The sequence below is a fragment of the Lepidochelys olivacea genome (assembly GCF_965140295.1).
Source record: "Lepidochelys olivacea isolate rLepOli2 genome assembly, chromosome: 7".
Taxonomy (NCBI): domain Eukaryota; kingdom Metazoa; phylum Chordata; order Testudines; family Cheloniidae; genus Lepidochelys; species Lepidochelys olivacea.
In genome coordinates, this window is record NC_140417.1 from 34,417,504 (window position 1) to 34,442,168 (window position 24,665).

Consider the following 24,665-nt stretch of genomic DNA (forward strand, 5'->3'; position numbering starts at 1 on the left):
AGTCCGCAAGCCGTGGACAAAGCAGGCAGCTGCCAAACAATGCTATAAGGGAGCATTGCACAACTTTAAACAAGCATGTTCCCTAATTGATCAGCAACGTAACAACGAAACAATATTAACCGGGAGCACTTTAAGTGAGGAGTTACTGTAGTTAAGTGTAGTTAGGAGTTAGAAGTTAGAGTCCCAGTGGGGATTTTGTCCCAGGCGGGACATGCCCTGATCTCTGGAGTTACAGTCCTCGGAGGGCTTAAACAGGCTTATGCCTGTAAATGACCCCCCACAGCAGCTGCCTAAAGCTTGAGGCAATCACATGGGAAGGACAGAGATCGTATTTGTAAAAAATTTTCGACCCAGGACTGAGAGAGAGCAGGATATTTGTTTGCGGGCTCTCCTCATGGAGGCTGCCCTTTGTCTGGTTTCTGAGCCATCCCGCCAAGACTCGGCTAGTACCTCGGCCTCAGTGCACCTCCAGCACCGCTCCGCATCACTAGTGCCCAGAAAGAAAATGAAGAAGCACAGCTTCCTGGCACCAGGTAAGAAAGGCCCTGGGGCATCAGGCAAAAGACTCAGTTTGGGCCACTCTTAGCCCCTTCAAGGATCCACAACCGACACCTGGGAGCAGAAGGGAATCCAAACTTCTGAAGTCATCGATGCCTTCCCAAGCTCTCCTGGCACTGAGAGAGCAGAAGCTTCCCCTGGCACCATGCGTGCTGCAGGAAGTGGGAAAGGCTCCTTAAGATAGCAAGCAACTGCTAAGAGCCCTTTGGGGGCAGTGGAGCACCAGCGATCCCACAAGACAAGGCAGCGTTCTCCATCTCTGCACCGCAGATCTCTAGTGTTGTGACCCAGATCCTCTGGAGCTTGCCATATTCCACCTGGCACCAGTCCCCTTGATACTGGCACCAATCCTCACTCCAAACACTGGTCTCCGGTGGCGATGGTTGGCGGGCAGACACGGGTTGACAGCTCCACAGTGGTCACCGGAAAGGGATTCCTCCAGCACAGAAGGGCCGTTCAGCCCTTCACCAAGACCCCGTCGGTGTGAATGGGCACCTGAGGCCACATCAAAGTCTACAGTGCTGCCTTGGCAGCACGGCCAGTGACCTTATTGGAGTGCTTGGGGCATGCTAGTGATGACGATGCCCCCTTCGCACCGCTCATCTGCCGCTGCCTTGGAGCAACAGCTGGCAGCACTGACTGCACCGGGCTTGGTGCATGAGACCCGCTTGAGGTCGGGGTAGTGGAGACAACACCCACCCCAAAATCCCCCTTCCCCTTGGGGGATAATGCACTTGAGCCTCCCCCGGTGGTACAGTCTTCGTCCTCATCCCCACACAAGGCAGTCATGGGACCCTTGAGGGCCAGCCTCCCGGACGATTTTAAGGAATACCGGGCCCTGCTTCGACAGGTGGCCGAGAATTTGGGCCTACAGGTGGAAGAGATGGCTGAGCAGGTGGACATCTTGTTCAGTGTCCTCTCAGCCTTCATCCTGGCACGTGTTGCCCTACCAGTGCATGACTGGGTTCTGAACATTGCCAGGATCCCTCTGGCAAACCCCATTGTCCATCCCTCCCACCTCCAAAAGGGCCGAAAAGAGGTACTTTGTCCCGGCCAAGGAGTTTGAGTACCTTTGTACCCCCCACCTTTGGGCTCGCTGGTTATCTCGGCAGCCACCGAATAGGACAAGCAGGGGCACACTAGTTCAGCTCCCAAAAATAGAGGCCAACGACTGTACCTTTTTGGGAGAAAAATGTATTCAACAGCCAGCCTGCAATTCTGGGTGGTGAACCATCAGGCACTCTTGGGCAGATACAATTTTAACTTGTGGGACTCCCTCCGTAAGTTCAAGGAGTCCCTCCCTCTGGCCCAGGAATTTGGCACCCTGGTGGAGGAGGGCACTGTGGCGGCTAGGTGCTCTCTCCAGATGGCATGGGACATGGTGGACTCAGCGGCTAGGATGGTTGTGGTGGTCATGAGGCACAGCTCCTGGCTTCAGACCGCTGTCCTGTCCCAAGAGATGCAGACCTCTATCCAGGACCTCGCATTAGATGGGAATGGTCTCTTTTCAGAGCAGACTGATGGGAGGCTGCATGGGTTAAAGGACACTTGGGCCACCCTTCACTCGCCGAGCATGCATATGCCGCAGTCTGCACAGAAGCAGTTCCTCCACCCCCACCCCATTGCCAAGGCCGTGGAAGCCTCATCAGGGGCCTGCAAGGAGAAGGGATAGAGACACAAGCTTTAGTCGTCACTGCCCTTCCTCCTCCCGCTCACCTGCACAGCCCAGTCCGGCGAAGCATCCCGGGGACCAGAAGCGCTCGTTTTGAAGGTGCGCTTAAGAGTGATGCCCCAGTCAATTCCCCGGATTCACCTCATTCTTTCCTCGATTGTCTTCATCCCTACCATTTGGCCTGGTCGCAGGTCACCTCTGACCACTGGGTGCTGGACATAGTATCTTGGGGCTATACCCTACAATTTTCGACTGCCTCTCCCTCCCAACCCCCCTTTTCTCCGTCCCTCTTCAGGGACCCTTCTCATGAGCAACTCCACATCCAAGAGATCAAGAACCTCCTGCACCTTGGGGCGGTGGAGGAGGTGTCTCGGGACATGAAGGGAAAGGGTTCTGTTCCCTCTACTTCCTAATTCCGAAAGCAAAACGGGGCCTCAGACCCATTCTGGACCTGCATCGCCTCAACAGTTCTCTTAGAAAGTTGAAGTTTTGCATGGTCTCCCTGGCCTCCATCTTCCCCTCCCTGGATCTGGGAGACTGGTACACCGCCCTCGGCTGGAAGGTTGCATATTTCCATATTCCAAGGTCACAGATATTTCCTGCATTTCGTAGTGGGCGGACGCCGTTTTCAATTCATGGCACTGCCCTCTGGCCTCTCATCAGCCCCAAGGGTGTTCACAAAGTGTATGGCGCCAGTGGCTGCTTACCTGAGACATCGAGGGGTCCAGGTCTTCCTGTACCTCGACAACTGGCTCATCAAGGGCAGGTCTTGCGAGCAAGTGTAGAGGAGCCTCGATCTGGTACCTTCCACCTGCCGCAACCTGGTCCTGTTAATAAACGAGAAAAAATCCTCCTTAACGCCTGTCCAGCGAATAGTTCATTCCAGTCCATAGTTCATTCCAGTAGCCTGTCCAGTTCATTGGGGTAGTTCTTGACTCCACGCGAGCCAGAGCTTTACTTCGGAAATGCATCTTTAGGCCATGTTGGACCTGATCTCCCATGGTAAGAACCACCCGCTCACCATGGCTCACACCTGCCTGCGGCTGTTAGGTCACATGGCCACTGTTAGGGGGCTTATTCCTTCACCCACTTACTTCCCTGGTCCTTCTCGCATGAACAGAGAGCAACAATACCCGAAGTCCAAAGGTGCAAACAATTCGATGTTTATTGGGGTGAACTTCCAGCAAGCATGATTCCAGTTTCCTTCCTTAGTATCCTCCTTCCCAGCTCTGACACCACAGAGCCTTACACCTGTGTCCCTGTTCCCATTCCTACCCTTAGCCAAACATGATTCCAACTTCCTTACTCCCATTCCCTGTTCCCATTTCCCCCTTTAGCAAAACATGATTCCAATTTTCTTACCCCCATTCCCTGTTCCCATCTCACACACCCACATGCCCACCCACACCCCAGTCACTTCCTCATTGACTACAGATTATATAGTAAAACTTGAGTTCTGCTTAGCTATACCTTAACCAATCATTTTCCTGAAATTTAACTAACCAATCCTAACATATTGTAACATGATTATGTAACCAATTATATCCCACCACCTCAATTAGTTTACACCCAGCAAAATTAATTATACAGCAGACAGGAACAATCACAGAACCAGACAGAGATTATACAAACAACAGCAAAGTAGGAACTATAATGACAAAACAATACAGAAGTGAGGATTTCACATCCCAGCTATTGATAAGTGAGTTCTTGCCAGACAGGATGCTATCAAACTAAGTTTCCTTTTACATTTTCTAGGCACTTCCCTTTCTCTGGAGGTGATAGGAACACAATCCTGTCCTGATAGTGCCTAACAGCCCAATAGCACCTTCTTTCAATGTGACTAGTTTGGAATGTGAGGAGGTGACCGGTCGCTTCCCAGCTTATGGCTGCCTCTGCTGCTTAGCCAAAGGCCTTAGCCTAAGAACAGGGCCTCAGACTGTCACAGTAAGAGAAGGCCCTTACACCAGCAGACAGTGATTTTGATTCTTTCTTTTATACCTCTATCACTAGCCAAGTGATAAGAATACACCTAAATTCTTAGAGTATAGGCCTTTACAGACAGGCCTGAATATCTATATCCTAACAGCCACATGTATGTACGTGGTCAGCCATGCTTGGCTCCATCTCTGGCTCTGAAAACGTGTCTAGAGTCCATCTACGTCCCTGGATTGGTGTTTGGACCTTGAGTTGGTGTTGGAGGGAGTTCCCTTAACAATCCCATCCCTGTCTCTGACCCTGGTCTCCGATGCTTCGGACCTGGGCTGGGGAGCCCACCTGGACGAGCTGAGCACCCAGGGCTGCTGGTTGCAGGAAGATCTGGCCCGCCACATCAACGTCAGGAAGCTTAGAGTGGTTCATCTGGCCTGCCAGGCTTTCTTGGTCCACCTGAAGGACAAGGTAGTGCAGGTCCTGATGGACAACATTGCCGTGATGTATTACATCAACAGGTAGGACGGTGCCAGGTCTTTGGCCCTTTGTTAAGAAGCTCTCTGCCTTTGGGATTTTTATGTGCAGCATGCCATTCATCTGATAGCTGCGCACCTGCCTGGAACCAGGAATGTCCTGGCGGATCACCTCAGCAGGACTTTCTTATCTTGCCACGAGTGGTCCCTCCATCTAGAGGTGGTCAGCATAATCTTCCAGAGATGGGGACTCCCTAGGTGGACCTGTTCGTGTCCAGGCAGTACAAAAAATGCCACATGTTCTGTTCAGTCTGAGGGATGGACCGGGGCTAATTGTCAGATGCCTTTCTCATTCCTTGGTCAGGGGTGCTGATGTATGCCTTCCTGCCAGTGCCATTGATTCACAGGGTCCTTGTGAAGATCAAGCAAGACAGGGTAGGAATTATCCTAAAAGCCCCTACGTAGCCTTGCAAACATTGGTTCGGCATGTTGCTGAGCCTTTCAGTAGCTGCTGTGCTGCAGCTTCCCCTCTGACCTGATGTGCTGTCCCAGAACCACGGTAGCCTTTTGCATCCGAACCAGGTGGCGCTGCACTTGATGGCTTGGCTACTGCATGGCTAAGTGCAGTCGGATGGGCTCGCTCGGCACATGTCCAGCAGGACTTGTCTGGTAGCAGGAAGCCTTTTACCAGAGTGACTTACCTGGTCAAATGAAAAAGGTTCACGTGCTGGGCCTCATAACTGTGTATTCGGACCAAGCAGGCCCCTCTGCAAGAGATCCTGGATTATCTGCTGCACCTCAAACTCCAAGGTTTGTCCCTGTCATTGATCAAGGTCCACCTGGCTGCTATCTCGGCTTTCCTTCCTCTGTTCCAAGGCAGGTCAATCTTCGTTCACGACATGACAGCAACCTGGTTACAAAGGTTTTTGAAAGGTCTGGAGCGTCTCTGCCCGCACATCCAGGATCCCGTCCCCTCCCGGGACCTGAATGTCATGCTGTCAAGGCTCATGGGGCCTCCCTTTGAGCCGTTGGCTTCCTGTTCTCTCCTGCTTCTCTCCTGGAAGGTATTATTCCTGGTCATGATAACATCGGCCTGCAGGGTGTCTGAGATTAGAGTGCTTACTTCGGAGCTGCCCTATAGTCTTCTACAAAGATAAGGTCCAGCTGCGACTGCACCCAGTGTTTCTGCCCAAGGTAATTTCCCAGTTTCATATGGGCCAGGACATATATTTTACCTGTCTTCTTTCCAAAGCCTCATGCATCAGATGAGGAGCGCAGGCTATCCACCCTGGACGTCAGGAGGGCGCTGGCTTTCTACATAGATAGAACAAAGCCATTCCGTAAGTCAACGCTGTTGTTCATTGCGGTGGCAGACCGAATGAAAGGTCGCCCACTGTCTGCTCAGAGGATTTCATCCTGGGTCACGGCTTGCATCTGCTACTGCTGTAAGGTGGTGAGGGTGTCTCTGTCGGTGATCGTGATAGCACACTTGAGTAGGGTATGAGCATTGTCAGCATCCTTCCTGGCACAGGTACCAATCCAAGAGATCTGTAGGGCCTCTATCTGGTCATCTGTCCACATGTTCCCATCTGATGTTGTGTTTACCCAACAAGATCGAGACGACGCTGGCTTTGGCAGAGCAGTGCTGAAAGCTGCAAGACCGTGAACTCTGAGCCCACCTCCATTGGTACTCCATTGGTACATTATGAGTCACCTAGAATGGAATTGACATGAGCAAGCACTCAAAGAAGACAAAATGTTTACCTACGTTTTGTAACTGTTGCTCTTTGAGATGTGTTGCTCATGTCTATTCCATTACTCACTCTCCTACCCCTCTGTTGCTGGCAAGAAGGAACTGAGTGAGCGGGTGTAAGGCCAACGACGCCTGATATACCGCTGCATGAGTGTGGCACTCAAGGGGGCGCCACAACTGGCCTTAGGGATACCACTAAGGCAAAAATCTCCGACTGCACGCATGGCCGCACGCACACCTAGAATGGAATGGACATGAGCAACACATCTCAAAGAACAACAGTTACGAAAGGTAGGTAACCGTTTTTTTTAATTAGGCTTTATGAAATAATAGATTTTTGTTTACAAACTTAATTCCTCCCCTGCTCCCTAGGATAAACCTACGTGTATTTGGGTTTGACTGCAAATCTGCTTTGCTGCATCAATCAGTTTTGCTGCAGAATCAGTTTATACAAAGTGTTTTGTTTTTAAAGGTGTACTTTTTTTTTTTTTTTTTTTAAAGTTCTGCATGTTGTATATTCTAGGTAATCACATTCTTCCTGATGAAGATTTGGCTTCCTTTCATTGGAGTTTACTTGGTCCAGAACATCCACTAGCCTCACTTAAGGTACAAACCTAATCTGATTTTTAGCAATTAAACATTATAGTCCATTATAGCAACAGACCACAGCAGTATATGCTTCATAGGCAGCTGATTCACACCTTAGGTGCTTTTTGAGGTACAATAATGAAGACCAGGTACTTTCAGCTCCTGAGAAATACAGCAATAGCTTTCTAATGACAATTTGGTGCAAGGTATGGTACTTTAGTCTGCACACCTTTTAATTACCTACTTTCACTGTCATTTACCTCAATGCTAAAATTGGCCCCTTATCTGTAATACAGTATATTTAAAATTTTGTATGTAATTTTAAAAAACCTTTTAAAATTTCTTAGATGTCTAATCCCTCTGATTTCCCATGAGTTTGGCTGTCCTGTCTGTAGCAATTCATGGCTCAGTGACCGGTTTAATGCTTACTTTCTGTTAAATACTAACTTAAGAACCTTTTTCTTCTGAGAGTTAAAAATAGTAGTAAGCCAAAAACTGCTGCTGAAAGGGCAGCTGGGTTCACTGGGAGATGGAATCATGGCAGTAGTTCAGAACTGTCACTCTTTCCTCCTCTTTACCCCAGTTTACTTAACTTTTCCCCTGTCCTGAACTTTACAGCTTAAGCACTCAACTTTCTGACCTACATTTTCCGTTAAAAATTGCCTGGCTTTTTTTGCATCAAGTATAGCCTGAAAAAAAGAGCCAGGCAACTTTAAATGAAAATCCATTTAAAAAAAAATCACACCAAAAAAGTTGCTTTTTGTCTCTTGAAAACTGGGGCCGGGTGATAAAGTAATACTTTTGACTTGCCACTGCAAGAGAGGTAGCAGTGGCACTTGTAAGGGAAACAGTCATTTTCTTTGCCATCCCAGCTAAATGTGGAGGTGGTGGAGCACTTTTCAAGCTAAAGCTTAATTTAGAAATTTAAATTTGGAGACAGATTTAAGGCTCCCAATTCAGGTATTAAGCTGAAAAGTTTAGGGGAGGAAGAGAGGGATTCCTGTCTCTTCAGAATAATCTTTTAGTCTACTGGTTCTTAAACCGTTCTTGGGAAACCATCAGAGACCCACAAAACCCTTCTCCATCTCTTTAGATAGATTATTAGGGACGGTTATTCATCCATGAAAGGATCATTCTGTGATGGAGTCCAGAGAATGGAAAAAAGTGGAATCGGTAGTTAGTTTAGTGGAAGAGAAATCCTCAGAGTTGTACAAATACATCTTTGTTTTCTTATTTAAAGAGGCATAGGGATTTTCCTTTTTGTTTGAGATCCCAGATATCCACCAGTGGGAGCTGGTTTACAGGTATACCATTACTCAAAGATCAAAATAGCCAATTCAGAATATGGCTTTGAAGAATATGACCACAGTCATGTTCCTTAAGATACTTGCCAAATATATGCTAAATTTCACTTGATTATTATGAAAACAAAATATTTTAATTAAGATGTATTCTGCCTTGTTTGTTTTTAAATTCACTTTATTCTTTATTTAAAAGACCCCAGTCAGATACTTCCTAAAAAAACCAACAACTTTTTTACTCTTCAGTTTCTCTCAACTGCTTTTTTGCTTTTCCATTTGACAGATATTGCCTTCCTGAGTTTCCAAGAGAACTAACTTAACATGGCTTAACATCTTTAGTTCCATTTGACATAGTAGCACCAGTGATGTCATTGCAGCGCTGGGAGTAGTGGGTTTTTGGTTAACTGCAGGTGTCGCAAAAACAAAACACAGAATTTATTTTTTTCCAGACACTACAAAAACCAACCAACCAGCCCTGCCAGGCACATCTGCAAGCCATAGACTTAATAAAATGAGTGGGGAGAGGGGCTAGGCACTGTCTAGGTCTTGGAGCAATGACCTTGGTGAAAAGCCTGGTCTCTCTGTCCGATGCTGGAAGTTGGAAGGTGCTGTGATTCCAAATCAGATCACTATATCTGGATTCAGCTTGGGAGCTCAGGTTTTTTTGGCATCAGTTTATGGTCACTAGGAATTTGATTATTTTGCACCCCCTATAGCTGCAAGAAGTAGGGACTTCTCATTCCCTCCCAAGAAAATTTGGGATTTAGAAAATTTCCCATCATTTTAACAATGTGAAAACTGTGTGGTGACTTTTTTTTTTTTTTGAGGTGCTGGTTACCTTGACTTCCTTTGACTTAAGTTGGAGTGCCTCAGCACTTCAGAAAACTAGGACTGGGTTTTTTATCAAGAAAAACAGAGACTTGATAAATTAGGGTCCCTTGAGTTGTTTTCTTTGTGACATTCTCTGCCCTTTTTATTATGCAGTAGCAAAGTAATAGTGCTATAAAAAATGAAGCTTTACTTATCAGCCCACACAGAAGCATGGAATGGAGGCAAAACAAGCACCAATGTTGTTGGATAACATTTAATAATTGCACTTTTCAGTGTGCCCAAGAATTAGCAGGGTGAGGTGGGGAAAAGCAAAAGCAGAATAAACTTTTTGCCCTTTTTCAAAGGGTTAACTGGCTAAACCAACTCAATTAGAAGTGTCTTGAGCAATAATTTGTGGAGACAAAGGAGAGGAATCAAAACTCCAAGCAGTAAAATTCTCAGAAAAGAGAGCCCCCAACTTCTCTTGGCTCTGTTGCTAGCTGTTCACTTCTAGAAGGTTTGAACCTTGCTGTTCTGACTTTGCCCTCATTCAGTCAGCTAGAGGCAAGTGAACAAAAAGCCTTGCCCTGCAGAGGGCCACAGCAAGAACCACCTTCCCCTTTGGAAAAGGTGTGGAGTGTTGTGGTTCGTTTAAAGGGAAGAGATCTGAACTGCTATTGCTGCCACAAAGGAACTATTTAGACCATAAGCCCTTCAGGGCAAGAGCTTTGGCTGTTAGTGTTTGTAAAGTGCCTGGCACGCTTTCAGTGCTACAGATAAATAATCAAGTTTGGAATGAATGAGATTAAGCATCCTGCTAATCGATAGAGAGCAATGACTTCCTTAATGGCACCTGGAGCAGGAAACTGATTTTAGGTTGAGAAGGGACAGAAACCGCTAGACATGGTGAGAGAGAGTTCAGCCACAGTGCCTGCCCAAGAAGGCTGGAATCATACTACTACATGTTTTTAAATTGAGTAATCTAGCATATACTGGGTACAGTACTGGGTACAGACTTCTTTTTGAACAGAGCTTTCAGAGGAAATAGAGAAGAAAAGAGCTATTATCTATGCAAATACTACTGAGTACCTTAGACACATTTATACCACCCGGTGATCAGTCATAATAAGGGCCCTTTTTGTGCAAAGGCCGGAATGATCACTTGATTAGAGGATGGAGCATATAGATCCACATCTCTTCATGTTGAGTTGGGATTAGGGGAATTGACACCTTTTCCTCCACTTGACTGATCTTTTTGTCCTGGAATGAGCTGGACTGGGCAATACAGGAGAATTTGGCACCAGTGAAGGACAGTTTCCTTGTAGGTCTGTAAGGAATGTAGTTCTAGAACCTAGCCCCATTGTTACTTTGCTTCTGAAGGGATTGACCCCAGGGGAGGATCTGGCAAAACTATACTAGATCTGCCATCCTAATCTGAGGTAAATTGTCCTCCAGTTAAGGCAATTCTAGAGATCAGCTCACCAAACTGTCTGCAGCCACAGGGCTCAGTAGGCAGAGAGACTGATTACAAAGGTTATATCCTTACCTAAAAGAAATCTAAATGAAACATATTCCCTGATGACAATTTCTGTAACTACCTTAATAGAGCCATAGCTGTTTGTTCAGCCTAAATGACTATCTGAGCATAATCCCTGCTTTACAGTCCATTTGAATCTTTATGGGTCATTGGAAATCTATTTTGAGAGTGGTCTCATCTACCTGGAGATGTTGGATTCTATTTTGGAATAACGACGATTTAAAAAAAAAAAAAAAAGTCCTACACAAGGGCATTGAGCTCCTAAGGTACAGCTCCTTTTGGTTCTCCAAGATCTCCATCTTTCAGATTAAGGGTCCTGGTCAGATGTTCAATTAGGGTAAAAAGAGTCTCTCTTAAACAACCTTATCTCCATGGAATCCCAACTCTTCTTACTTGGGTTGACATATTCCATATCATCCTGTAAATTGGTCATATCTCTTCAGAAAGCTGAACCCATGGGTGTTATGCACTTCCAGCCTCCAAGATTGGTAGATTCAGTTTCAGACAGGTTCCAACGAGCTAGGATTAAGGCCTCTCAGGGGGTATTTTGTGATCTAAAAATCACTAAATGACAGAGCTGACAAAGTAGACTATTTCTGACTGTACCCTTTGATGACAGGAAAGATTAAAGATGCATGAAAACCAAGGGTCATGTGTGTTGCATCTTAATTCAGTTATCCCTAACCTGAGCATCCAAGACTCCAAGTGTTGAAAAGGGAACCCTTAACCCTTTCTTATTCCCTACTAACTAGAGAATGAGAGAGCTCACAACCTGGTAGCTTGTTTCTCCATGGAGTGCTCTAATGGAATGGAGAAGTGTGAGGGAGAGGATGTACCTCTCACTTGCAGCAAGCATTAAACTAAACCTATCAGGATTGGGGGGAAATTGCCCCACCACCCCAAAGAAAAAGGAAAAATCAAACAAACTTCAACTGACCAGAAACCTCCCTGCTGAACATAAGACTAGTCTGACCCAGAAGAGCCAAAGGTCCATCTAGCCCAGTATTCTGTCTTCCGACAGTGGCCAGTGCCAGGTGCCCCAGAGGGAATGAACAGAACAGGTAATCATCAAGTGATCCATCCCCTGTTGCTCATTCCCAGCTTCTGGCAAACAGAGGCTAGGGACACCAATCCTGCCCATCCTGGCTAATAGCCATTGATGGACCTATCCTGTTTGATTGGGAACATGGGTATTGCCATGTCTGATCAGAACACTGTTCTATCTAATGCAGTATCCTATTTCTAAAAGTGGCAAGTACCACATACATATGGAATAACCAGCCATAGGGGAAATTTCTTTTATGCACTGTAAGTTTGAGTTTGGCTTAGGCACTAAAACTAGGGCTTTGGAGCAGAGCCCGGAGCTTGAGTGCGGAGCAGCTCTGGAGCAGTGGAGCTGCTGGTTTTTGCCTGAAGCTGGAGCGGAGCCAGAGCACAGCTCCAAAAACGTGACTAAAACGTGGGTTTATTTCCTGTATGGGAAAAAATTAAACTAAACTTTCTCCTGATTCATATCAGTGTCTAATTTTTTTTTTTTTTTTTTTTTTTGAACCGCCTAAATTTTTGGTCTTGGTATCTTTTGTCAGTGAGTTTTGTAGGTAAATTGTGTAGCATATGTTTGGGGGAAAATGTTTTCTTTGTATCATATTTAAATACCTTTTAAATTCCATATGAATAGCTCATTGTTTTTGTACTTTGGGTACTTTTGTTTACCTTCTCATTTTACCTTTGGAGCAACCACAGGATTGTTGCTGAAGGATGTAAAGCACTCTTTCCCTCTCACCCCCCCTGTGGAACACTTTACTTTAAAGGCTACCAATTTTAAAAAGGACACTGTCTTCTTAATCTGCCTTTCTGCTTCCATCTCATAGTTCATTTTTAGCAACACGACAAGATCTTTCTCATGCATTGCTTTCCATACAGCTTCTTAGAGTTCTCTCTGGTAGAAGTGTTTTTTCCCATCTCTTTTTTTCTCTGCCTTCTTCCCGCCCCATAGGCCCTAGCAAGGGTTTTCTTTCAACTACCGGAGGGAGGTCTTCATTTCCCGATTTCATTTTCTACTGCTGGAAAAGATGCTCTTCTCAATCCTTTTCCTCCTCTTCAGGAAAAGGACACTTAGGGCATGGCTACACTGGAAACTTCAAAGCACTGTCGCGGGAGCGCTCCCACGGCAGTGCTTTGAAGTGCAAGTGTGGTCGCACGCGAGCGCTCCTGGTAATCCACCTCCACGAGGGGATTAGCTCCGAGTACTGGGAGCCTGTTTACACTAGCGCTTTAAAGCGCTCGGACTTGCTGTGCTCAGGGGTGTGATTTTTCATGCCCTGAGCCAGCAAGTTAGAGTGTTATAAAATGTAAGTGTACCCAAGCCCTTATTCTCACCTCTGAAATCAGGCTGAGTAAACTTCCTGCCAGTTAGGCCTGGTCTACACTTAAATTTAAAAAAAAAAGAGTACTTGTGGCACCTCAGAGATTAACAAATTTATTTGCGCATAAGCTTTCGTGAGCTACAGCTCACTTCATCGGATGCATTCAGTGGAAAATACAGTGAGGAGATTTATATACATAGAGAACATGAAACAAATCTCCCCACTGTATTTTCCACTGAATGCATCCGATGAAGTGAGCTGTAGCTCACGAAAGCTTATGCTCAAATAAATTTGTTCGTCTCTAAGGTGCCACAAGTACTCCTTTTCTTTTTGCGAATACAGACTAACACGGTTGCTACTCTGAAACTTAAATTTTAGGCTGATATAGTTACATCAGTGATGGGTGTGAAAACTCCATGCCCTTGAGCAATGTAGCTATGCTGACCTAAACCCCAGTGTAGATGCAGCTAGGTCCACAGGAGAATAATTCCGTCAACAAAGCTACTGTCACTTTGGGAAGTGGAGCTCCTACATGGATGGAGAAAACCCTTTAATTGGTGTGAGCTGTATCTGCGCTACAGGGTTATGCTGTCCTAGCTGCCATGCTGTAACGATGCTTGTATAGTCCCTACAGTGTAGATGTACCTTTAGAGCATGGTGCTGAAGACATGGGGTAGTAGTAGCATACACGTGCTTCATGGGTGCTCAACATGTACCTAGAACATGTTCTGGGACCCACTTGGTTGTAAACACGAGCAAAGAATTTTTATTTTTAGGCTTAAAAAATAAAGTGGATATACATTGCTCACTCTCCATTCAAATGGATTGCTGTAGTGAAACATAACACATGAACACTGAACAGTAGTTCAGGAGGTGAAGACTCCTGAATCCAGTTGAAATGATATGAGGACTTAAATAGGTAGAATATGAATTCAGGCCTAGACACAGATTAACATCCCTAGTCTTACAAAAGTTCAATGAATCATTAATTACTACAAGTAGTTAGGATTTCGGTTTTTCAGCCCCTCCAAAAGATGGCTTATTAACTTCTTCTTTATCACAGAATCTTGTATCCGGACCTTATGTTTTGTGGAATATTATTTGCTCTGCATTACTTCCTATAACACTGAATTTTTGCTGTACTATACCGTTATTTACCACAAATAATTCCCATTAACATTAAATTCAGGTTTAGTTTGTGGTTTTATTATTTTCTTGTACCATTTGTCCTGGCAAGTGTTCGAGTTCCTTTCATCCAACAGTTTTAGAATAAAATTAAGTTGAATACCTGTCTCTGGCAGCAGCAACAGAGTAAATGCTGAAACTTTCCTTTGTGGACTTTTATGGATTTCAGATAGAGGGTGAAAATTAAACCTGTTCCAGGATTACAGTTCTGCTTCTAAACTACAAGTCTCCAGGTGTGATGTTACTAGCTTCCACAATATTATCATAGTACTGTAGTTACATTGGAAATATTGTGGTACTGTTTTTGGATAAAGTGTATTATGCTGATGTAATGCATTTTTATCTCATGGCTGCAGGACTTGGGGTGATGAATTCTGGCTCAATTTCTGACAAAATGTGTATGTAGAATTAGTTTCCTCGCCCTTCTTAATCTTTCCAAAATGTACCAAAAGAGCACTTTCCTTTTCTCTTCAAATCTGGAATGTGAAGAGGAGTTGAGGAGAGATTAGTAAGACTGGGACTTTTTTCCTTGGAAAAGAGATAAGGAGGGATACGATAGAGGTCTATAAAATCATGACTTGCGTGGAGAAAGTAAATAAAGTGTTATTTACTCCTTCTCATAACACAAGAACTATGAGTCACCAAATGAAATTAATAGTCAGAAGGTTTAAAACAAACAAAAGAAAGTATTTTTTCTCAGAACGCCCAGTCAGCCTGTGAAACTCCTTGCCAGAGGATGTTGTGAAGGCCAAAACTATAACAGGGTTCAAAAAAGAACTAGATAAGTTCATGAAGTTCAATGGCTATTAGCCAGGATGGCCAGGGATGGTATCCCTATTGTCTGTTTGCCAGAAGCTGAGAATGGGCGACAGGATAGATCACTTGATGATGACCTGTTCATTCCTGCTGGGACACCTGGCACTGGCCACTGTTGGAAGACAGGACACTGGGCTAGATGGACCTTTGGTCTGGCCGGTCTTATGTGAACTTTTATGTTTTCAATGGGAAAAGAAACTAGGACCCTTCCCAAATATTTTCCATTTAAAACCTCTTTCCCCTATATCTCCTGTTTAGGAGGCCTTATCTGGGTGAGAAGAAACCACTTGATGAATATTTAGTAGATTATGATTTCAAGGCTTATGCCTTTGTTTTGAAACACTTTCAGAGTATCATAAAAAATAGGTTTGTATTAAACCATTTAAAATTTTTAATTTTTTTGCTGCTGAGACCGTTTCCTAATTTTTCTTTGCTTCTACTGTTTACTAACTTCTCAATTAGTGTATTCTTTAAATGTATTTTATTAATAAACTTTGTATTTAGAAGTCTTACAATTTATCTAAAAATATAAAATTTCAGAGTTTGAATTCTAATGAAAATGACATTGATGTTTTAAAAGGTTCTTGGTGTACATAACAAAGCAACTTGACCTTTTTTGCTAAGATTGGGAAACTGCTTTTATTTATATTTATATTTTGAGAGAGATCTGACTTTTTGTTCTCAAATTTCTTTCTGAAAAGCTGTTGAAATATTAGATGCACTGTGTATAAGTAACTGTTTCCTGTCCCCTTATATAGACTGGATGGTTGTTCAAATAAAATCCAGATATCTGCAGGCATCTCTAAATTTGCAGTATGTATTTATAAAGGGCTCTCATTTTGACAGTTAAAAATGCTCATGTGAGCTATTTGTGACGTACAGTAACTGTCCTCCAGTTCTCAGTACTTGTTAACAAATTACTCATCAGAATGACTACACAGCTGAGGTACTTGTATTAAGCTTCTGAGCATGCTCAGTGTTGTGAACTAAATATTTCTGGAGTCTGAACAGGGTGCTTGAAGTTTATTAAATATTTACTGTGTTTTGGAAGTTATATAGAATTAAAGATGGATCACTTGCTTTCACTCAGCCTAATAGATTTGTAAGAAAGCATTGCAGAAAAATGGATGTCAGTTTAAGCAATAATTTGAATTTTTTCTCATTACTAGGAGGGTTGCAGAGAACACTTAAAGTGTGGGCAACTATTTAAAACACACTCCTCCCTATCCCTCCTTTCTCATAGGAACGAGGACAACAGATGTGCTGAACTCAAGTAATTAGCATAAAATAAAAAGTGTTCAATTTACTGATTAGCACAGTTGGTGCCATAAAGGACTACAATAACTCTGGTTGGTTCACAGGTTTTTGGGTCTGGAGTGGATTATGTTTGGAAAGCTCTTAGCAGCTTATGTAGCTTTTTCCAATCACAGCAACCCCCCTCTACTGGGCTCAGCTGGAGAACATGGTTAATAGATCTTTTCTCAGGTTTTTGTTGTGGATGTTGGATAAGGGTTACATATTTTCTTTTTGATTGGTTCTGTTACCAGATCTGTTTTTCCGGTGTCCGATTTTAGTTCTTAGGTTCAGAACTGCTTTTCCTCTGGTATCCAATAGATGGCATCAATGTACTACGAATGCTTCCGAATCCATTTTTTGTCCGCAGAGGTGCCATTCTGATTCCAGTATCAGACTCCCATATACAGTTTGTGTTCCAAGTTTACCCTTGTGTATATCAAATATTTAACCACTCTTCACCATGTTTGTGCTTACACTAGAGTGAAATACACAGAATAGAGGGGGATTCAATTCACAGATACTTCCAACCTTTTTGTTTGAGTATACAGGTTGGTGAATGTGCATTAGTTTTGCTGTAATGGTCCTTTAAAAAAAAAAAAAAAGGTGCAAAATTCTGGGACAAATCCTTTCAAGGTTAGTAGTACTTACTGTTCAGTGACTCCTAGTACTACAGATGTTGACATGGGTGTGTTAGTAATTGTTACCTTGTTGTTTAATCTGAAATGGCGACAACATCTATCTATCTCATTGATGTTCGCTTCCATATTTTTTTAATTAGAAAGCATTAATATGCTTTGACTAGCTGGCTGTAACTGCCTCCTAATTTAATTTGGTTAGTCCAGGAGGGTTATTCAGAAGCCATAAGAGCGACAACCATGCGTTTATTATTTAAGGATTTTAATCCTCAACACTGATTTTACTTGGATGAATTGAAGATGGAGCTGGGAGAGGAGGGAGGCGGGCAGGGGTTCTCTCTTTGACTCCAAGGGTGGAACTGAGACTGGAACCAAGCAGAGTAATTTTGCCAGAGAAGATGATCTTCCACTCTATATTAAGGGTGATTACCCAGCCCTAACCAGAGATGAAAGTTCATTCTCTGCTACAGAGAGTCTCTGCAAGGTGCAGTGGAGGTGGGGGACCAGTAGAGAGTTGATCATAACTCACTGATTTTCTGGACAGGATCTTTGCAGATTTTGGAGCAGACTAATGTCTGCTCTAAACTCTACCAGCTTGTACTGGTCCCCAAGGGTTGGTTGTCCTAAAGTTCTCCCACATACATATGTATAGGTATGTGTGGTAACAGAGTTTCCCAGGGGCTTGCCCCTGGGAATTTCCAGAGTGCAGTCTACTTAACCCATGGCCTTATCCCTGTGAGGGTTGATGTAGGAGCCAACTATCCAAATTCTACACCTGTTTGTGGCTCCTCTATGTCAGGGGACTCACCAGCTGAGAAGCTTTGCTGGTTTTCTCACTTTGTGACACCTGAATGATGCAAAGGAGATGAGCAGACCAATACAGCCCAGAAACTTTTCCCTTAGTATGACGGAGCAACAGAAGCTTTCTGCCCTGTTTCCACTCAACTCTGACATTATTGCTACCCTTAGATATTGTGGAGGAGGAGCCACAGGGGGTGGTGGTGATACCATCTCTTCTTTGTTTTTTTCATACAGAGAGAGGATCTTTTGCTGCACAGTCTAAAACTACTCTTGGCTTCTCAGACCTTCTTGGAACCAAAGTTCTCATGGAACTGGATTTCAGTATGCCCTGAGGGCCTGATCCAGTGCCCATTGAAGTCAGTGGGGAGTCTTTCCTTTTGATGAGAAGGCTTGGAGCAGTCTCCTACTCTATCCTTTCAAGTTCCATGAACAGCTTTCATCAGCATGGGCCAGAGACAAATCTATGGTCCTTATTACCCAAGTAGCAAACTTCAGAGAGAGGGACCATCCGTTGAGCAAATGTCCCTTACCTAATCAAAAAGCCCTAGGATATAGGAGTCGTGCACATTTTTTTTCAAAGGAATGGTTGAAAATAACATTCCCAGGCATTAGGATCACAGACATAGGGAGGCATTCAAACAGTGAAAAAACAGATCACAAATTCTCCAGTTCTGAATCGTTTAGTCAAGTGCCCAAGCATGTTCTTCAGAACACATTGGGACAACTAAATGTGCAGGAAGAGCAGCCTGTTGTGTTTGCACTGAGATGTCTAAATGGAGTAGAAAGAAACCACACCAGTTTGCAAACGAGATAGTGGCAATTGTTAATTCAAAGCACCCTCCTCTCTATCCAGGTTTTAACTTTAAGCACCTAAATCCTTGCAAAATTGGAGCCAAAGTGATGTATTAGTCTAGTATGGTTCAGCAATGTGGGTTTTGCCCACATGCTCAGGCTCTAACTGATCGCCATATTTGGGGTAGGGAAGGAATTTTGCCAGAGACCTTGAAGGATTTTTGCCTTCCTTTGCAGCATAGGGCACGGGTCACTTGCAGGTTGCAACTAGTGTAAATGGTGAATTCTCTGTAATTTGAAGTCTTTAAACCATGATTTGAGGACTTCAGTAACTCAGCCAGCGGTTAGGAGTCTCTTACAGGAGTGGATGGGTGAGGTTCTGTGGCCTGCAATGTGCAGGAGGTCAGACTAGATGATCATGATGGTCCCTTCTGGCCTTAAAGTCTGTGAATCTATGAACAATGTCAGGTTCCCATACATATGTGTGAGAGTATATGATGATAACATAAGACTAGCCATATTGGGTCAGAAGAATGGTCAATCTAGTCCAGTGTCCTGTCTTGCAACAGTTGCCAGTGCCAGATGCATCAGAGGGAATGAACAGGGCAATTGCAGAGTGATCCATCCCCTGTCATTCAGTCTGAGCTTTTGGCAGCCAGAGGTTTAGAGGTGCCTAGAGCATGGGGTCATGTCACTGACCATCTTGACTAATAGCCTTTGATGGATCTATGCTCCATGAACTTATCCAATTGTTTTTTAAATCCTATTATACTTTGGGCCTTCACAACATCCCTGGCAATGAGTTCCACAGGTTCACACTGTGCGTTGTTTGAAGTACTTCCTTCTGTTCATTTTAAACTTGCAGCCTATTAATTTCATTGGGTGATCCCTGGTTCGTGTGTTGTGTGAAGAGATAAGTAACACTTCCATAGTTGCTTTCTCCAAACTATTAATGATTTTAGAAACTTCTATCATATCCTCCCCCCACTGTAATCTTCTCTTTTCTAAGATGAACAGTCCAAGTCTTTTTATTCTCTCCTCATATGGAAGCTGTTCCATACTCCTATTGATTTTTGTTGCCCTTCTTTGTTCTAATTCTAATATCTTTTTTGAGATACGGCAATCATAACTGCACACAGTATTCAAGGTGTGGGCATACTACAGGTTTATATAATGGCATTATAATATTTTCTATCTTATTGTCTATCCCATACCTAATGGTTCCTAATATTCTGTTTGCTTTTTTGACTGCTGCTGCACAGTGAGCAGATGTTTTCAGAGAACTCTCCACAATACTCCAAGATCTTCCTTGAGTGGCAACAGCTAATTTAGACCCCATCATTTTGCATGTGTAGTTGGGATTATGCTTTCCAATGTGCAGTATTTTGCACTTATCAACATTGAATTTCATCTGCCATTTTGTTGCCCAGTCACTCAGTTTTCCGCAGTCCCTTTGTAACTCTTTGCAGTCAACTTTGGACTTAACTATCTTGTATAATTTAATCTCATTTGCTAATGTTGCCACCTCACTGTTAACCGCCTTTCTGGATAATTTATTAAAAAGTTGAACAGCATTGGGCCCTATACAGATGATTGGTGGACCATGCTATTTATCACTTTGCATTGTGAAAAAAGAGTTTATTCCTATCCTTTTTTCCTATCTTTTAGCTAGTTGCTGATCCATGAGAGGACCTTCCCTTTTATTGCATAACTCCTTACTTTGCTTAACAGCCTTTGGTGAGGGACCCCGCCAAAGGCTTTCTGAAAGTTCTAGTACATATATCCCTTGTCCATATATTTGTTGGCACCCTCAAAGAATTGAAACAATGTGTGAGGCATGATTTTTGTTTACAAATGTTGTGTTGACTCTTCTCCAATGTATCATGTTCATCTGTGTGTGTGATGATTCTGTTCTTTTGACCAGTTTCTCCTGTACTGAAGTTATTCTTACAGTCCTGTAATTGCCAGGATCACCTCTGGAGCCTTTTTAAAAAGTTGGCATTACATTAGCAGTCTTCCAGTCATCTCATACAAAGGCAGATTTAACTGATAGGTTACATATCATAGTTGTAAGTTCTGCAGTTTCATATTTGAATTCCTTCAGAGCTCTTCAGTGAATATCATCAGGTCCTGGTATTACTGTTTAATTTATCAGTTTGTTCCAAAACCACCTCCTTGTGATACCTCAATCTGAGACAGTTCCTCAGATTTGTCTAAAAATAATTGGTCTGATTTGGGAATCTCCCTTACATCCTCTGCAGTGAAGACCTATGCAAAAAATTCATTTAGCTTCTCTGCAATGGCCTTGTCTTCCCTGATTGCTTCTTTAGCACCTCAATCATCCAGTTGTCTCACTTACTGTTTGGTAGGCTTCATGCTTCTGATATACTTAATTTTTTTTTGCTAGTTGCTCTTCAAATTCTTTTTTTGGCCCACCTAATTATACTTTTTATAATTTTTAATAATTATAATTTAAATATAATGTATACATTGACTTGCAAGAGTTTATGCTTGTTTCTTTTTTCCTTAATAGAATTTGACTTCCAATTTGTAAGGGATGCCTTTTTGCCTCTAACCACCTCTATTACTCTTCTGTTTAGCCACGGCGATATTTTTTGGTCATCTTTCTGGGTTTTTTTGTTTGTGGTATACACCCCTTATGGTGTTTTTAAATAGTTTCCTGGCAGCTTGCAGGCCTGTCACTCTTGTGACTGTTCTTTTTAATTTCTGTTTAACTAGCTTCATTTTTGTGTTCCCTTTTTGAAGTTAAATGCTACTATGGTGGGTTTCTTTGGTATTTCCACCCTACAAAGATGTTACATTGAAGTACATTATGACAACTATTTCTGAGTGGTTCAGCTATACTCGCCTCTTGGACTAGATCCTGTGCTCCCCTTCGGACTGCATGAGCGCGCATCTGAGAGAGAGAACTTTAGACAGCCAAACACATCTCTTTACTCATTTTTATGTACAACATAACTTGCTTAAAAATCCTTTGTCTTTACCATCACCTGGAATCCAGTTTGTGATAACAAGCTGCATGTGAAGAGTATAGTTCAGGTATATTGCAATACAGAACCCTTAATATTAAGGATCGTAAGAGCCTGGCTGCTTTTAAAATTTTCTCTGTGTGCTGTCAGAATCTTTTTTTTTTTTTTTTTAAAGGTAAATGTGTAGTTTCTAAGAGAGAAACTGACTGCTGAAATATACTGGGCTAATAAATCACTTAGGCTCCCCCACACTTGCAGAACCTTACACACATTCTTAAAGTCAAGCACATGAGTAAAGTCTTTACAGGATTAAGGCCTTAGCATTGCCTGAAGAATTCTTCAGAACAATCTTAGGCACATCGACCAGTTGTAAATGGGTGGTTCACAATTTATTATTTAGTGTTTCACCTTGTTTCTTGAATTCTGAATTAGTCATCATCTCTTGCCTCACACCTGTATTTTTAAGAACTGGTAACATGAATTTTCACTCCTAGTAATTAAGAAATAAAATTCCTTTTGCCTTTACGAATAGTGAACGTCCTTTATCCCATCCAGACATTTGTGTACTAAGCCTAAACTTTTGGTGATTGCGGTTTTTTGATTATTTGTATTACAGTAGCACTTACAGGATCCCAGCCACCTTTGGAGGCTCACTGTGGTGTACTCAGTGTAAACAAAAATAATAATAATAAAAAAGAATAAAGTCTTCAGAAATTAGATGTGAATGGTCATATTTCTGATTACCATATATTCTAGGCAGTCAGAAAGACCACTTGAAATCAATGGGGAATTTTATGAAATTCTGTGGACTTCTCTTCTCTCCAGATCTGATTAAACGTTTTGAAGATTTCAGGGAAAAGTCTCTACTAACTTACTTATTCTCTCTCTCTCTCTCTCTCCCCCCCCCCCCCCCGGCAATAGTAAGACATTTTCAAGCAGCTTTAAATAAAATGTGGATTTATTTCACAGTCTTGGTATTAACAAGAAATACACCCCCTACGATATCTTTTTTTTCTCTTCCTGAGTTTCAGTTCCTGTATCCAAGGAGATCTTCCTATCCCTCGAGGCTTTTTCCTGCTTGTCCCTCTTAAACTCGTAAATTGAGTACCAAACCTTGTCAAAATTAAATGAGCATTTTTTAAAGACTTGAACCCACGTTCCTTGGAGAGATCCTTCAAATGAATGTAACTATAATGTGTAAAACACACTAGCTGGGCATTTGTTCTAAAATGTTAAGTAGTAAAATGTTAAGCAGTAAAATAGTTAGAAATTGTTGACATTTTACATGTCTATCATTGTTTTAGAGCTAATATTTAATGGAATTGTATGGGACAATTAATACCCGCCTAGAAGTATTGTTGTATCACTTCAAATTTTAAAGGTTATCCTTGCAACACAAAGGGGAAAAAAAAAGTCTGCAGAAAAGTTGAAATACAAGAAATCCACACACTCTGAATCTGCCCTGTAGCATGGAATTTGTGTTTTATATATTTATAATGGTCCGTCAGACTAGTCCTCAATTACAAAGCTAAAATGTCTTGGAGCTTTTCTGGAGTTACTTAAGCCTATTAGATGTTAACAAATATGTGTTTTTATAGGTACGTGCACACCAGTTAGTTTTACCACCTTGTGATGTAGTGATCAAGGCTGTAGCTGAGTACGTCCGTAATATTCAGGACACCACAGATTTGGATGCCATAGCAAAAGATGTTTTTCAACATTCACAGGTAAAGTAGGGCTAACACAAAAATACATGGGTTTGGTTCACCTAAAATTGTGTTGTGGATCTTTGTTGAAAACAAATAAAGTTCATATTTCTTGTGTGTGTATATGTCTTGATTTCCAAAACTTAGTATTCAGCAGTTTTAAAAAGAAATCCACTTTCCTGTCTGCACTTAATCGTTGGGTACATGATTATTGAAATGACACTACATTCTTTCCACCTTACCTTTTAGCTTTATTTATGTTCATTGTCATTAAGAGCCCACACTTACAAAGTTTGCTTTTCTAAGCTCGAAATATGCTTTGTTCCTATGGTGATTGTTAATAAAAGTGGATCTTGTATCCACTCAATCACCATGATGCTTATTAAAAATAATTCTCTGTACCAATGTGCCATAGTAAGATGTTAATTTGTTGATCCATAGATATTATATTTATTATTGTATGATGTAGCATAGATAAGCATGTTACAATATTATGCCATGATGTATAGGTCACATGGGTATATTTGTTTACGAAGCCTGTTTTACTTTTTATTTTAGTCTAGAACAGAAGACAAAGTTACTCGATTTAAGAGAGCAGTTGCATATTATTCAGCAACTAATAAACCTATGCCATTTCATCTACCACATTACCTAGGTAAGTAACAAAAGCCTGTTTATAAGAAAACTGACTGAGATAATCCTAAATAAAAGATAGCGATGTTGAGGAAGTTGTCTTTATATTCATTACCTCTATTTTTTTATCAGATTACCTTTAAAAACCCAGTATTCACTGCAGTGGTTTCATTTCTTTTAAAATAGGTTGAGCTCATTCCCCAAATTGAGTTTCGATTACAGCAACAACACTAATTATCTTTCATCCTAAACAGTGTCTAATTCAGGATACTTAAACAGTTAACAAGTGAAAACTGGTCAGCAACTTCAGCAGGAAAATAGGTGTACTATACTTTTTTCACAAAACAGAGTTCTTGCTTCTCCCCAGTTTTATCTGAGAGATTTTTCCTTTGTATACATGATGAAATAAAAACACTGAAATTACATGTTTCACAGATGTGGTGTTCATAGTTTAAGTTAACTGTTACCACCAAAACTTGAATATGCCAAGTACTAAATGTGACCAAACTATTGAAGTAACTTGGAAAACATTTTCCTCCCAGCTTACTGTATATCCTTTGTAATAAATAAAGGGCTAGATTAAAAGTATGTTAAGGTTGCAGAGTCAGGTACTCGGAAGGTTACTTGAGCTCAGATATGTTGTGCATTTTTTATCTCTTGGTGCTGCAGGTTGAGTGGCGTTGGCAGTCACATGCTACTACAACTCTTCCTTGCAACCCTGACTTGGCTCTGTCCCCATTTATCTACCTTTATTCCTTCTTCCCTGTGCAGTTAACACCCTGGCACTGTGGTCTCCATCCAGCTGTCTGGGTTGCCATTAC

The 24,665-nt window shown here is 42.4% G+C and overlaps 1 protein-coding gene across 2 annotated transcripts in view; it reads left to right on the top strand.

Moving 5' to 3' along the window:
* The window catches only part of FAM120A (family with sequence similarity 120 member A), a 118,044-nt gene that overhangs the window by 16,646 nt on the left and 76,733 nt on the right, over positions 1-24,665 (top strand). For both annotated transcript variants that reach the window (XM_084633549.1, XM_084633548.1), the window contains exons 3-5: positions 6,912-6,994; positions 23,104-23,232; positions 23,770-23,866. In XM_084633549.1, the coding sequence (XP_084489675.1) occupies positions 6,912-6,994; positions 23,104-23,232; positions 23,770-23,866 (309 nt within the window). The remainder of the gene's footprint in view (positions 1-6,911; positions 6,995-23,103; positions 23,233-23,769; positions 23,867-24,665) is intronic.